Source organism: Urocitellus parryii, chromosome 15 (genome assembly GCF_045843805.1).
Source record: "Urocitellus parryii isolate mUroPar1 chromosome 15, mUroPar1.hap1, whole genome shotgun sequence".
In the NCBI taxonomy this organism is placed as follows: Eukaryota; Metazoa; Chordata; class Mammalia; order Rodentia; family Sciuridae; genus Urocitellus; species Urocitellus parryii.
In genome coordinates, this window is record NC_135545.1 from 46,588,869 (window position 1) to 46,604,220 (window position 15,352).

At 36.1% G+C, this 15,352-nt stretch overlaps 1 protein-coding gene across 1 annotated transcript in view; it reads left to right on the forward strand.

Annotated features, from left to right (window-relative positions):
- The window catches only part of Ap1g1 (adaptor related protein complex 1 subunit gamma 1), an 81,465-nt gene extending 66,323 nt beyond the window's left edge, over positions 1-15,142 (forward strand). Inside the window, exons 16-23 of the mRNA XM_026399199.2 lie at positions 629-756; positions 2,068-2,172; positions 3,053-3,194; positions 3,388-3,514; positions 8,126-8,233; positions 8,365-8,525; positions 11,120-11,218; positions 13,127-15,142. Of these exons, the coding sequence (XP_026254984.1) occupies positions 629-756; positions 2,068-2,172; positions 3,053-3,194; positions 3,388-3,514; positions 8,126-8,233; positions 8,365-8,525; positions 11,120-11,218; positions 13,127-13,228 (972 nt within the window). The 3' untranslated portion in view covers positions 13,229-15,142. The remainder of the gene's footprint in view (positions 1-628; positions 757-2,067; positions 2,173-3,052; positions 3,195-3,387; positions 3,515-8,125; positions 8,234-8,364; positions 8,526-11,119; positions 11,219-13,126) is intronic.
- Positions 15,143-15,352: the final 210 nt, after the last annotated feature.

Sequence of the window (15,352 nt, forward strand, 5' to 3'; positions counted from 1 at the left end):
ACATGCTAGCCAAGCGCTCTACCACTGAGCCCCAGCCCCAGCCCAACGGACTGACTTTTGAGAAAATTGTGGCAATAGTTCTTTAATTCTTTGTATCTTTTACTTGTCTTCCTCTATGTTTGCCACTTAAAATTATAATATGCCCCAGTGGTGTTTCTTCTGATTGAGCGCTCTTAAGGCGAGCGCTCTTATCATTGAGCCACAGCCCCAGCCTCCTCATTCTGATTGATGGAACAGCTTGACAGTTACCCTGGCAAAGTACAGGTTGTGTTTGAGACTTTTTGTTTTTTGGGGGAGGTGGTGGTGGGGTGGAGTGGGGTGGGTATTGGGGATTGAACCCATGGATGTTTACCACTAAGGTGCATCCCAGACCATTTTATTTTTTATTTTGAGACAAGGTCTCACTAAGTTGCTTAGGGCCTCACAAGTTGCTGAGGCTGGCTTTGAACTCTTGATTTCCCTGCCTTATGCTCCCAAGTCAGTGGGATTATGGGTGGGTGCCATAATGCCTAAATAGAGGCTTTTAAAATGATGGGCAGCATCCTTTGACTTGATCATTAGATTTAAGCATTTATTCTTACCATTCATTTGTGTGGTCTTTTTAAATTTTTTTCTTTTGAATCCACAGGTAACAGAGGATGAAGTGTTGGATATTTTAGAAAGTGTCCTAATCTCTAATATGTCCACCTCTGTAACACGAGGTTATGCCCTCACTGCCATTATGAAGCTTTCTACTCGTTTCACCTGTACTGTAAAGTGAGTATTGAGGAAAAGTAGGGTGAATAGATGCTTTTATAATTTTTAGAAATTTTAATTTAGAAAATTTTAAGCATAGACAAAAGCATAGAGAAGGTAAAATGAGTTTGCCTGTACTTATTATCCCACAGCCACAATGATTAATTTCATCTGTACTTTGCTCTCTTCATTCCCCCAACCTCATTTCTCCCCACATCTTTTAAAATATTTTTTTAGTTGTAAGTGAACACAATACCTTTATTTTATTTTTATGTGGTGCTGATGATCGAATCCCAGTGCCTCACGCGTGCCAGGTGAGTGCTCTTATCACTGAGCCACAACCCCAGCCCCCTCATTCTCTTTTTTAAAAAATGTCTTATTTTTTTTTGTGGTTATAGATGGACAGCATGCCTTTATTTTATTTGTTTATTTTTATGTGGTGCTGAGGATCGAACCCAGTATCTCACACATGCAAGGGAAGCACTCTTGACACTGAGCTATAGCCTAACCCCCTCATTCCCTTTTGAAGCTTATTTATTTATTTATTTTAATCAGATTTGTGGGCTGGAGCTGTGGCTTAGTGGTAGACCACTCACAAGGGTTAGGCATTGGGTTCCATTCTAGCACCATATAAAAACAAATAAAGGCATTGAGTACATATACTACAACAACAACAACAACAACACACACAAAAAAAATAATATCGGATTTGTAATATCTTTTTTCTTTTTTAAAGTAGAGAATTTATTTCCCTATATAAGGACTTGACTTACAGTATTTTGAGATGTCTGAATCAGAATAGAATCACAAGTATTAGGGTGATTAAATCTTTGCAATCTGTTTTTAGCTTTTTGAATAAAAGTTGATTCTTGGGTCAGTTTTCCAGCCAAGCATATTTAAAGCAAACTTAGTTCTCCTAGACTTTCTGCTTCAGCTTTTATTGTAAGGTCTTGTAAGAAATGGTATTTATTTTTGATTTACTCTTTAAATTGTGAACCAAGAATTTGAGGTTAGCATTTGGATGCTAAAAGCTTATTATTAAAGAAGATAATGGACAGTATAAGTTTCTTTTGGGGTAAAGTAATAATTGGTACTTTTATGTAGATTTTAGGGTATGAGATATATATCAGCCAGAAAGCTAACTTTACAATTAAAATATATAATGAATGGTGAGTATTGGATGAATAAAGATAAAAGTATTTTGTTTTTGAAAAATTACATAAATTAAGAAAATAGTATTTTGAAATTTTAACCAGAAAACTGGTGAGTCACTCTTTCTTCTTTTTCATGAATTTTTGAGTGTTTGATATCATGTGTTATTTTATCCTGCAGCCGAATTAAGAAAGTGGTTTCCATCTACGGAAGCAGCATTGATGTAGAGCTCCAGCAGAGGGCAGTAGAATATAATGCACTTTTTAAGAAATATGACCATATGAGGTAAGCAATAGAAAATAAGCAATGTCATGTGCATCTTAGCATCCTAAATAAGTTGTCACAATAATCCCTAAGAGAGACTCATTCCTTTTGCAGTCCATAAGTGGGCCTACCAACCCTACTTAATTCTCATTGCTTGGCTCCTTCTTTTGTTCTGCCCCTAGTCTCTAAAGAAATGAATTAACAGTATTCTTTCATTCTGTTGCAACATCCTGTCCTTTTTAGGTTTGTAAAGTTGGCAACATTTTCCATTTTATTTGGTTAATTAGTGGGGGTTGTATTGCTTTCAAGAGAAATAATCTCATGCATATCCCATTACTATTAACATTTTGGTATTTGCCTTTTTTTTTTTTTTCCCATTACAGAGTGTCTACTTTTTTTTTCCCCTTGGACAGTACTGGGGATTGAATGCAGGACCTTGTGCATTCTAGATAAGTACTGTACCCTGAGCTATATGCCCAGTCCCCTTTTAAATTTTATTTTGAGACAGGGATTCCCTGAGTTATACAAGCTGTCCTTGACTTTGCTAACCACTTGCCTCTGTCTTCTGAGTAGCTAGATTACAGGGATGTGCCACCACCATGCCTGGCTGTATCCACCTATTGATTTATCTTTTTTTCATCTCAGTCTCTTTACCATTGAAATACATGTTTTGGTATTTAGTTGGACAGTTTATTTATGCATAGTTTCTTGCCTGCCCTTACTCTATTCAGGAATTTAGGTCATGTATTATTATAATCCACCTTCTAATTTTTTTTTTTTTTTTTTGTGTGTGTGTGTGTGTTTTGAGAGAGAAGGAGTCTTCAAAATAGTTAATAGTGATGGTTTTGTGTAGGGAATCTATGTTCACTGCCTAGAATTTAACCACTTCAGATTCTTCTAGGTCTGCCCTACTTGAAAGAATGCCTGTTATGGAAAAAGTGACCACAAATGGCCCTACTGAGATTGTGCAGACAAATGGAGAGACAGAACCAGCTCCACTAGAGACCAAACCACCACCCTCTGGGCCGCAGCCCACCAGCCAGGTATCCTTGCACTTGTTTCTCTGGGGTTCCTAATGATCTCATCATATCTTGTGACTGATTTTGTTTTGGCTGATTACTTTTAATGCTTTTGGATGGGTTGAGGATTCCCTTCATTATTAAAGTATTAAAAGTGCCTTGCATTAGATGAAGTTTATAGACAAGTAACAAATTGAGGTAATGTTTCCTTATTTAGGCCAATGATTTATTGGATTTGTTGGGAGGAAATGACATAACACCTGTTATTCCAACTGCACCTACGAGCAAACCAGCTTCTGCTGGTGGAGAACTTCTTGATTTGCTTGGAGACATCACCCTTACAGGTGAGGCCAGATTAGAGTTATTTAAAGCTTGGATGGTGATAGAGGCCTTGTGGAAAAACTACACTGATCACAAACTTTCCAGCACATGAATTAATTGAAGATAGGAAAGGCTGAGTACAAAACAAGAATAAACTCTTTACAACATCTGGGGAAAAAGCTGCCATGCTAATGATCTATGAAGATAATTCATAGGGATTCCTTGAAGACTTTTAATTTTTGGAGAGTAAATTATTTGTAGTATTTTAAGATAGAAAGGGAAGAACTTCCTCTTTCAGGGTTGAAAAGATTATATTCCAAGTCCCCTTCACCTTTAGGTGGTGTCTAAAGACATGACTTTTTCTGGTTGTCTTTCTATTCATGGTTAGTTTTTAATAGCTGTGGCCATTTTTGTTGAGATATTAACCTGTTACTGCTTACCTTTCTTCTTCCCTTCCTTTTTACCCTTCCTAATAATAATTGTAGCAACTGAAAGAGAAATTGTCCATAATTTTAATTCAAATATAACTTTTCATTTGGGAATATTTTATCTTGTCTTTTTTCATAATGGTAGACATTTGTAATTGAATTGTTCTGTAATAATATGAACCCTTGTGTTTGAGATTATTACTGTGGAGCATAATTTTGCAGTGTCAAGTATAGTTGAAAAGTTAAAGTGTGTTCTTTAAAGGTAAAATGGGAAGTTATAACATATATGACCCAAGTAGAAAGCAGCCACAGGATAAGGATGTTGAATGGTGAGGTAGGCTTACCATCACAGACTAAATGATTTTTCCTTAATATGGCAGGCTTTCTGAGCTTATGATTTATATCTGTGTCTTAACAAAATTTTAAAATACTACGTTTCATGTACTTTTGAGTCATTTACATATATTAAATTTCAAATCCTTAAATGTGAAAACTATACTGAATCATTAGAAAAGAACATCAATAGTCTTCATTTTTATAATTTTAAATGGTTGTTCAATATTTTATCAACAAGTTTGCACTATTATATACTCATTTCCTTACTATTGGGCATTTTGTTTGTTTCTAGGTTTTTCTTATCTAGTTTCTTCAACAAATATCATTATATCAGTTTTCCTTATTTTAAGATTATTAGACTAAGTTACTTAGTCTTTCTGAATCTAATTAAAATAAGGATGATTAATACTTACCTCATAGGATATTGATGAGGACTGCTGACCCATTCAGTGCATGACACATAGTATGCACCTGAAAATATTATTTGCTGTTGATTTCCTTAATTTATATGGCCACTAGTTTGTAGAGCATTGTATATAATTTTTTAAAAAATATTTTTTAGTTGTCAATGGACCTTTATTTTATTTATTTATATGTGGTGCTGAGAATCGAACCCAGTGCCTCACTCGGGGTAGGCAAGGCTTTACCACTGAGCCACAACGCCAGCCCCTGCATATTAATTTTTAAAGACTTTAATAGAGGGCTGGGGTTGTGGCTCAGTGGTAGAACGCTTGCCTAGTACGTGCGAGGCCCTGGGTTCGATCCTCAGCACTGCATAAAAATAAATAAACAAAAACAAAGATATTGTGGCTCAGTGGTATAGCACTCGCCTAGCGTGTATGAGGCTCTGGGTTCCATTCTCAGCACCATATAAAAATAAATAAATAGAAACAGAGGTATTGTGTCCAACTACAACTAAAAAATAATAAATATTTTTTTAAAAAAACAAAGGAAAATTGTGTACCACTAAAAGAAATAAATATTTTTAAAAAAAACCTTAATAGAGTCAAGTGTGGTGGTACATGCCTGTAATTCCAGTGACTTGGGAGGCTCAGGCAAGAGGGTTGTAAATTTGAGGCCAGCCTCAGCAACTTAGTGAGACAGTATCTCAAAATAAAAAGGGATGGGGATATGGTTCAGTGGTTAAGCACCCCCCGGGTTTAATTCCTGGTACTGCCCTCCCCACAAAAGAAAACAAATGAAAAGGCCTTCCTAAATAAGGTGAAAATTTCCGCTCTTTTTTATTAATGTTTTTTAATCAGGGAATGTTTAATGTTTATACATATATTGTATTACAGGTGAAAATCCTGTTTGAACTTTCTTGTATTCTGAACTAATTTATTGTAGAGCCTTAATATTTCATTTTATTTTTGTTGTTTGTTGTTTCTATAATGTTGTATCTAAAAGCAAAATGATAAAATATTAAAAGCCTAGATTTCCTTTTCCTTGTTCATAATGTGTTTTAAATGTCTTCCCAGTTTCTTTACATTTTTTAAGGCTGAAATTTTTAATTCTAGATTCTTTAATTGATAAGTTATAACTTATTATTCAGAAATATAAAATGATTGGAAATTTGGGAATAGAGTTAGGATGTATTTTAGGAGGGTTTGACAGTAGGGAGTTTCTGTTGCTTCTCAAAACTAATTACTAAACTTTTTACAGGAGACAAAAGCTAAAATTTGAGGGAGTTAGGGACCCATCTGTTATGCAGAGATCTTATTTAGCCTCGAATTTTCTGTAAGAACACATTTTTAAAATTCTTCTGAAAGTGGGAATCAGTGGGGAAATTACTATGTTAGCTTTATAAAGCTAGGAGAACTATATGAATATGTCTTTGTATATTTCATTGATAATCTACTTGGATGAATATTCTGTGGTGTTCTTGTTTGTTTTTGCTTCTTGTGCTTTGCTTAACCATCTATATTTCTACCCTCTTTGCTAATTTTTGGTATGCTGGATTTTTTTTCTAGTGTTCTTTAGTATCTTTTTTTTTTCGTTTTGTTTTGTAAAAGATATATCCCACTCTGTCTTTATTTTATTGTGTTAAATTTTTTTGTTTTTTTGAGCTGTAGGAATTAAACCTAGGGTTTTGCACATATAAGCATGTACTCTGCACTGAGCTATCATTCTTTTAAAAATGATGTATTTTCAGTTAATTTTGAAAGTGGTGTGAAATCTTTATAAACACAAAATGTGTTTTCTATATTTTGCTGAATTTTCTTAAAATCTTAATTTTTTTCAGCTTATAGTCATGTTCTGTGACTTGACTTCTATTGTACGATGCATGCTTTGTTCTTATTTAGGAGGATCAGATAAAAGTGGTAGAGTGGCATGCCCCACCCCCACTCCACTCTCACCCTCTCCTCTCAATGTACATATGTGGTAAAATTTTATTATGCATTTTTTTTGGAGGGGTGCTAGGGATTGAATCCAGGGCTTTGTGCAGTTGAGGCAAGCACTCTACCAACTGAACTATATCCCCAGCCTCCCCTCCCCACCTTATTATGCATTTTTTAACATCTATAAAACTCAGTAAATGTCTTGATTTACCTAGCCTATAAAATAAAAATAGTATGGAAGGTTATGTTTTGGGTTTGTTTTTCCCCCATTCTCTTTCCTCTTTATTTAAAATTTATTTCTTTTTTTGTGGTGGTGGGGTTTGAACTTATTAACCTAGGGCCTTGTGCATGCTAGGCAAGTGCTGTACAACCCCACTTTCCTCTTGATTCCATAGGTAACTGCTTACTATCCTAAATCAGCTGGTAAACACATTGATATTTACCATTCCTTAATTGAGTGTACAATTGTATTGTTTTGCCAGTTTTTACCTTTTTAGAAATGGTGTCTAACTGCATGTTTTCTTTTTTGTGTGTCTTGCTTTGTTTTGCTAAGCACTGTATTTGTGAGAATAATCCATAAATAATTCATAAGTGTATTTTTAGTGAATTCACATTTTCTTTGTTGTGTTTGTTATTTTATTGTCAGTATGTCACAGTTGACTTAACCATTATGCTGATGGTGGACATTTTGATTCTTTCCTGTTGTTCAGTTAGAAACTATCTTGCTTGGAATAATTTTTATATATGTTTCCTATGTACATATGCAAGACCTAATAAAAAGCATTACTAAGAAAGGCAGTGGTTCTTACCTAGTGGATATTTAATGATTAGAAGCTAGGGGTGCTACTAAATATTCTATGATGCACCAGCCCCCTACTGCAAAGAATTTTCTAGAATTTTCAAAGAATTTTCATTAGTGTTAAATGTTGAGGAGCTTAGTTTAAGAAGGTATAGTGATGTTCAACTCTCCTATTATCAAATTGTTTTCTAGTTTAGTTGCACCAGTTTACATTTCTTTAGTAGAGCATAAAAGTCTCCATTGCTCCATATTTTTATTATCAGACGTTGGAATTTTCACTATTTTGATGGATGGAAGTAGCATCTCATTGTGGCTTTAAATTCCATTTCCATCATTACTGTGGTCAGATTGAGCATCCATTTACCCTCTTTTATAAATTGCTTCATATGTACCTTAGCATTTTTTTAGTTGGGTTTTCTTTTTCTGCTGATTTGTAGAAGAAGATATGTATAGTTGTGAATACTTAACTTGTTCATTATTATATAGCATTCATTTTCTCCTGCTTGTGGTCTTTTTTCTTTTTTTTTTCTTTTCCCCTTATGGTGGTTTCTAATGAACAGAAGTTAAGTCAATCTAACGTTTTTGAATTTTTAATTATTTTCCTTTTTGGCCTGTGCATTTTGCATATTGTTTAAAGAATCCTTTCCTTAATCTGAGATCGTAATAATTTGTGTTTTCTTGATGAGTTTGTCATGCTTGCTAAAGTTGACTTCCATTGGAAAATTCCTTTAGGTGCTCCTGCTGCTGCTCCTGCCCCTTCCTCAGTCCCACAGATATCCCAGCCCCCTTTCTTGTTGGATGGCCTTTCATCCCAGCCTCTCTTCAATGACATCGCTGCAGGTATAGTTATTTTTGTTATCATCATCACATGGAGCACAGAGCAATGAGAGGTGGTTTTTAAGGAAAAGAAATAATAATTCTTGAAGCATTAGGCCAACTACAATAAGTCTGATCTTCCTGTACTTTCGCAGGTATCCCCTCCATCACAGCATACAGTAAGAACGGTTTGAAGATAGAATTCACCTTTGAACGGTCAAACACCAACCCCAGTGTAACTGTGATAACGATACAGGCCTCTAACAGCACAGAGCTAGACATGACAGACTTTGTTTTCCAGGCTGCAGTACCAAAGGTACTTTAATGTCTTTGTTCCTTTTTTTCCCTTTGATTGAAGATGAGCTGACTTTTTCCTCTTGCATTTGGTGAAGGATATATTTTAATGTTTAGAGATTAAATTTGTAGATTTAATTTAAATAATATTGAAACTATTATTTTTTATTGAAGCATGTCACTAATTTTTTTCTCTCAGTATTGGAAAGAAAAGTTTATCCTTAATTAACATCTGCTTTACTATTGATACATAATGACTCTTTGTTTTTGTGAATTGAGGGTTTTGTTTATACCAAATCTTAAAGAATATGTTTTTGAATAAAGAATAGTTTAGAATGAGGAGCGAGCAAAATTTCTCTATAAAACACCAGCTAGTGATTATTTTAGGGCATATGTATATATGTTCCTTGCTGATACCCAGTTCTGTTGTTAATGTGTATAAAGAGCTGCAGACAATATGTGAATGAATGAGTGTGGCTCTGTTCCAAGAAAAGGTTATTTACAAAAAACAGGTGTTTGGCTACCCTTTGATAACTTTCAGACAGCAAGCTTTTAGACATTGATGATGATTTATTTGTGATTACTGCTGACTTTCATCCATCTTTGCTTACAATTTTTAGGAGCCAAAATAACATGGACCTTTTTTTTTTTTTTTTTGAGGTACGGGGGATTGAATGTAGAGTTGCTCTACCACTGAGCTATATTCCCCAGCCTTTTTATTTTTTCGGATAGGGTCTTGCTAAGTTGCCAAGGCTGGCTGGCCTTTAACTTAGGATCCTCCTACCTCAGCCTCAAGTCGCTAGAATTACAGGCCTGTCATGCAGTTGTTTTAAAGCTGTCATGTCAAGTTAATTAGAACCACTAATAAACTCTTAAGAGCCATTCTCTTTGGATTTTAATGTTAGTTGTATGAAATGAAATCAAGTTACTTAATCTGTCTTAGTTTCTTCATTTGCAAAGGGAGCAGTGATAGTGATAGCTACTTCATAGGGTTGATTTGTGGAATAAATGATTTTTTTTTTTTTTTTTTTTGTGCTGGGTGCTGTTTGAAACATCTCTTATGTGTTTAGTGCTTAGTAAGTGGTAGCTACTGCAATTTAGGATTTTATACTTGTTACTTTAGGCTGCCGTCCTAGCAAGCTACCTTTGCTACTAAAGCATGGCCTTATTATTGGTGTTTTATTGCACTCTGCATATTGATGATGTGTCTTGATATGTCTTGAACTTCAAAATATCACATTTCATATGTCTTACTATAGGTACTATTTTCATTTTTTAATATATCTGAAATTGGAGTACTTTTAAAATTGTTATCTTTTCATAGTTTCATGGGTAGCCTGTTTTCGTTCTCAGTGTTACATAAAATAATGCTGTGAATTACAATTGATAGTACCTTAAATTTAATGAAATATAGTAGTAATGAATAACATTTAAGAAAACATAATTCATCTTGACAATAGAATTATGAAAAAGATCCAATATACTAAGTCTGTGCTTTTGAGATTAAATCTTTAGGTGCTGTGATGCATGCCTGTAATCCCCGTGATTCAGTAGGCTGAGGCAGGAGGATTGCAAGTTTGAGGCCAGCTTCAGCAACTTAATGAGATGTTGTTTCAAAATAAAATAAAGGGGCTGGGGATGTATCTCACTGGTAGAGCACCCTTGGGTTCAGCTCCAGTTCCTCAAAAAAAGAAAGAGATTGAATCTTTGATCTTGTTGTAATGTTTGGCTTTAGAGAAAACTGTCAGTCTCTCTCTTAGGAAAGGTTTTTAAAGTTATGATATATAAAATAGCTACTTAGTACAGTATGCTTTAGTTAGCTTGCTCGTAGCAGTTTCCTCTCATCTCTGTAAACAAATAAAATCCACCAACACACAACAAATTATGGTGTTTGCCTCATCTGGGTCTTGCAGTACAGGCTAGTTCTGCATTGTTCCTTTTTCTGTTGCAGTCTTATGTCCCTAACAAAGCAGTCCTAAAGTATTCTATTTACATATTAACAAGCTGGCTCTTTCAAAACCTTTCCTCCACCTCTCCTGCAGGGGAAGGCCTTGACACATTCCAGATTATGTAAGCTTTAGAAAACAAGAAGTTTAAGTCTAGATATTCAATTACATTAAAACATAAAGGCCTATAGTTAGTGACACATGTTGGATTGCTATTTTTAGAAAGCTTTTTCTTAGGTTTCTCTCTCTTTTTTTTTTCTTTCCCCTCCATTGGCACCCATTTTTTTCTTTCATAGTTGATCAGTTACTATCAAAATGAAGTTTTCACAACAAGAATTGGTGAATTTTTGAAAAGTATTAGGCTAAAATTCCTTCTGCTAGAAAGGGGAGAATGGCTCATTGCTAGTTTTCATGATCAAAGACCTAGCTGTGCGTGTTTATGAATTCTGTGAATATGAACTGAGAATGTAGCTTGGTGGTTTGATCCCTAGCACAACCCCAAAACAAAACAAAAACAATGAGTGACGGTTTGCATACTATGAAGTATATGGAAACAAAACAGTAAATCTGTTGGTTGATCCATCAGCTGGGTGTATTTTTCTTATTTGTTGATATCTTTGACATAACACTGTGTGTAACTTTTTCTGAAGAAGCACTTTGTTTTCCTTAGACATTCCAGCTGCAGCTTCTGTCTCCTAGCAGCAGCATTGTCCCAGCATTTAATACAGGGACCATCACACAAGTCATCAAAGTTCTGAACCCACAGAAGGTGAGTAGCATATTTGAAGTCAGTATCTGAGCAAGATATAAGCTTGCTTCCTGAAATATACTTTTTTGCTTTGTTTTTCTGGGTTTTTCATAGTCAGAGATCTATGAAAATGCGTGGTCTAACTTCCTTGTTCTTTTGTAGAAAATAAATGGAGTCCAGAGACCTCAAATGGATTAGTGACATCTTATTAAAATGCAGCTAAAATTTTTCTCTATTTTGAGGATTAAAGGTATAGTTTTGAGGAGAGGGGGAAGCTTAGACATATAAATCTATGCCAAAGTTGAAATCTGAGGTAAGAGCATTTGTTGAACCAAATATCCACATTTACTGCTGTAATTACTAAGTATGGATAGCAAAAGTGGAGGTATAAAAACATGAAGCAGTCACATGAAAAAAGCTTTAGAAACTGAAATGAAGCAATATTTTTACTATATCTTCTCAAAGAAGTAAATTGATTTTATTTAATAGTAATTAACTGATTGATTTTCAGATAGTTCTTGAAAATGGTTCAGATAATTTTTTTACCCTGAAAGATTTCTAGTAGTTACTTAAAATGACCAGCATAATTTTATACTCTTGTAACACTTTGCCTTTCCTTTGCTATTTACTGTATTTGGAGCATCTGTACAAGCACAGATTCCTTTGGCCCCCTTATACATATAGTAAAAACTTTCTTAGCGCATTAATTTTTTAAATGTGCCACATAAAGTAAAACATAAAAAAAAAGAATTATATTCTCTTGTAACTATGGCTGCTATCTCTGAATTTATGCTTTGGGAATGCAAAAAGCTTATGTTCAGTTTTGCTGTAGGTTTCACAGACAAAGCAACTATTTATCTGAATGCAGAACATGAGATGTATGTGTGTTTACCTAATTTTCTAAAAACTTTGGACACAAGTTTTGAGTTTTTTTTCAAAAAGCACTCAGCAAATGCTCCTGAGTGATTCTGTCTTTTTAATGCACTTCTGGGCCCACAGTTTGTTTTTTTGAGATGCACTTCCTCTGCTTGAAGGCATGATGTTGTCTCCTTGGCTCAAAGCTAGACAACTAGGCATTTTGGTGGTTTGCCTTTTTTTTGGGGGGGGGGGTGACAGGGGGCACTCAACCACTGAGCCACATCCCCAGCCCTATATTGTGTTTTTGTTTAGAGACAGGGTTCCACTGAATTGCTTTAGTGCCTTGATATTGTTGAGGTTGGCTTTGAACTTGTGATCCTCTTGCCTCAGCCTCTTGAGCTGCTGGGATTACAGGGCCACCACGCCTGTAATCTTTTCTTTTTTTTTTTTTAGTAATTTTTTTTCACCTTTATGATTAAAGGTTTTGTAGAGCTGAGCATGGTGGTGCATGCTTTTAGGCCTGCCTGCTTATGAGGCTGAGATAGGATTGATTGCTTGAGCTCAAGATCTCAGTGCCAGGGGTTTGGGATGTGGCTCAAGTGGTATCGTGCTCGCCTGGCATGCGTGAGGCACTGGGTTTGATCCTCAGCACCACATAAAAATAAAATAGATATTGTGTCCATCTAAAACTAAAAAATAAATTTTTTTTTTTAAAGAGAGAGAGAATTTTTTAATATTTTAGTTTTTGGTGGACACAACATCTTTGTATGTGGTGCTGAGGATCGAACCCGGGCCACACGCATGCCAGGTGAGCGCTCTACCGCTTGAGCCACATCGCCAGCCCCTAAAAAATAAATATTTAAAAAAAAAAAAAAAAGGCTTCAGTGCCAGCCTGAGCAGCATAGTGAGATCTCGATATCTCTCTCTCTCTCTCTCTCTCTCTCTCTCTCTCTCTCTCTCTCTCTCTCTCTTTTAAATGGTCTATCTCTTAAATGGTCTATTTGTGGACTGGACATATTGTGGATATTTTATTTCAGTGTATTAATTTGTGATTCTCTTTCACGTTCACAGCAACAGCTGCGAATGCGGATCAAGCTCACATATAATCACAAGGGCTCAGCAATGCAAGATCTAGCAGAGGTGAACAACTTTCCCCCTCAGTCCTGGCAATGAGGGTCTGGCACCATTCTCATTCTTACCCCACTCAATCAAAGGAACTCTGAGAAGGAGGTTGTGATTGCTGGCAAGTCCCCCCCAACTGTACCATGGGCATCAGGAGCTGAAGAGAACTGTTGAGGAGGATTTTCCTGAAGTTATTGCTGACCTTGAAGCATTGTTAAAGACTAATGTCCTCTCCTCCACTGTTGAGGCTGGCTGCTTCTGGAGGCTACTTTGCACTCTTCTTCCTCTTCTCCCTTTTCCACACTTCTCCACCCCTCCCACTTTTGCAGCCGGAATCAACATTCCCTGGGCCCCTGAGGCAATTAGCAGCTGGTCTGGAGGAGAGGACTGGAATTCTTGGCGAGAAAACACTCACTCTGTCTCTGCAGCAAAGAGTGCCCCTTCTTTCTACTCTTGTTTCTCTGTGGACTGGGCAAGGTGGGGTATTTATTCCTCACTAGCTGGGTGACCATCTTCAGGCGCTTTTTACATCTGGCATTTGGAATGGAAATATAACAATGGACATTAGGGAGCCCTGCCTTTTTCTCTGGTTCCCCCAATGTTTGAAAGAGGCATTAGGCTCCTGGTAGCCTTTTCTGTGCATTGCTGTATACACACAGACAGACACACATGTATGTATGTATGTTTGTTATCAAGAACTGGTTAGACCTTGAGAGGTTATTTGTAAACACTGGACAGATGCAGTTAAAAAGAGCTTTTGTTGAGATTGGCATGAAGGATATGGTGCTCTATTTGTAATAGAAATTTCCAAGGCTCTTCCAGCTCCCCTTTTCTCTCCATTCCTTAGCTGTAGTCATGAATACTCTCCATGATTTTCAAAGTAAATTCCACTTAAAGTGCAAAGTGGACACCTTCTAAAAGATGCATTAATACTTACTAATGAGCTATTCCCATCACAAATTTTAAAGTTTCTCCCGAGCCCATCACTTGCCCATTTGAACTGTGGTAAATGGGTGGAAAGAGGAGTCCACCAGTTTCAAAGAGCAGACTCCTTAACTACACCTTTGCCCATAGGATGAGTGAGTGTCAGACTCATCCTGGAGCATACAGGAGTCATCCATTACTCCAAACCTCCCTTTTTATTTCCTGAGCCTGGCTTGGACCTTGGCATTCCGTTTGAATTCCTTCTTCTAACTGGAACATTTGTGTTGTATCTGTAACACTGGCACTGAAATAAAGACCACACGGTTAAAGAAATCTTTCCTATATTGTACTTCATGGTGTTGGAATGAAGCCTTGTAGCTTCCTTGCCCCCTATGTCAGAAGAATCTTATGGTCACCATAGAGTAGGAATATACTTTCCTGAGTCTGAGAAATTAGTCTCTCGAAAGAAACCAATCTCATGAATATCTGCATTAAAGACTTGAGCTTTTTAAACTAGTAAGAGTGCCGAGTGCTTTTTAGAAAGGACCCTTGCGTTATCAAACCTTAAAATGGAGTTGCTGGAATGAGGTGAAATGATTCTCCTTTGGTACGTGTTGGATGTACTATGTACGTTCAAGTATACAGGCACCATGTCTTATATATTGCAGAACAAAGAGAAAGTGGGGCCCACCTTGCTTTTAAAATGTTTGCAATTGTTACTGTATTGTACACAATGACTACTTTCACTTCAGTTTTAAATCTTTCTTTCCCTTTCATTTCACCAAGCCTTTACTTAAAATCTTCAGTGTCTTGTCAAACCTAGCTCTGTATCAGATGCTAGACTATTCCTGACATTTGACAAACTGGAGTTGAACTAAAGGCTCCAAAAGGGAAAATTTCTGGTCTTAAAAGTATACAGGAGCAAGATCTGCTAAAACTTACTCCACTGGGTAACTGGTTGACGGAGTCAAGAATAGGATATGATTTCCTGTTTGTGGCAAAATAAGTGTGAACTAGTACATACTTCTGAAAAACGCTCTGCCTGTGCAATGAAAAATAGCCTTTAAAGGTTCTTCGCAGACTGATTTCATTGGATGGATATTTAATGCTGTGAAACATGATAGGATTAACATAATATTGGTGGATTTCTTGAATAGAATTTGTCTTAACATTCCTCTTTGTGTAGAGGCTTTATTTTCTCCCTTACATTTGTAGCTAACCAGCTCAGGTTTTTTGTTTTTTTGTTTTTTA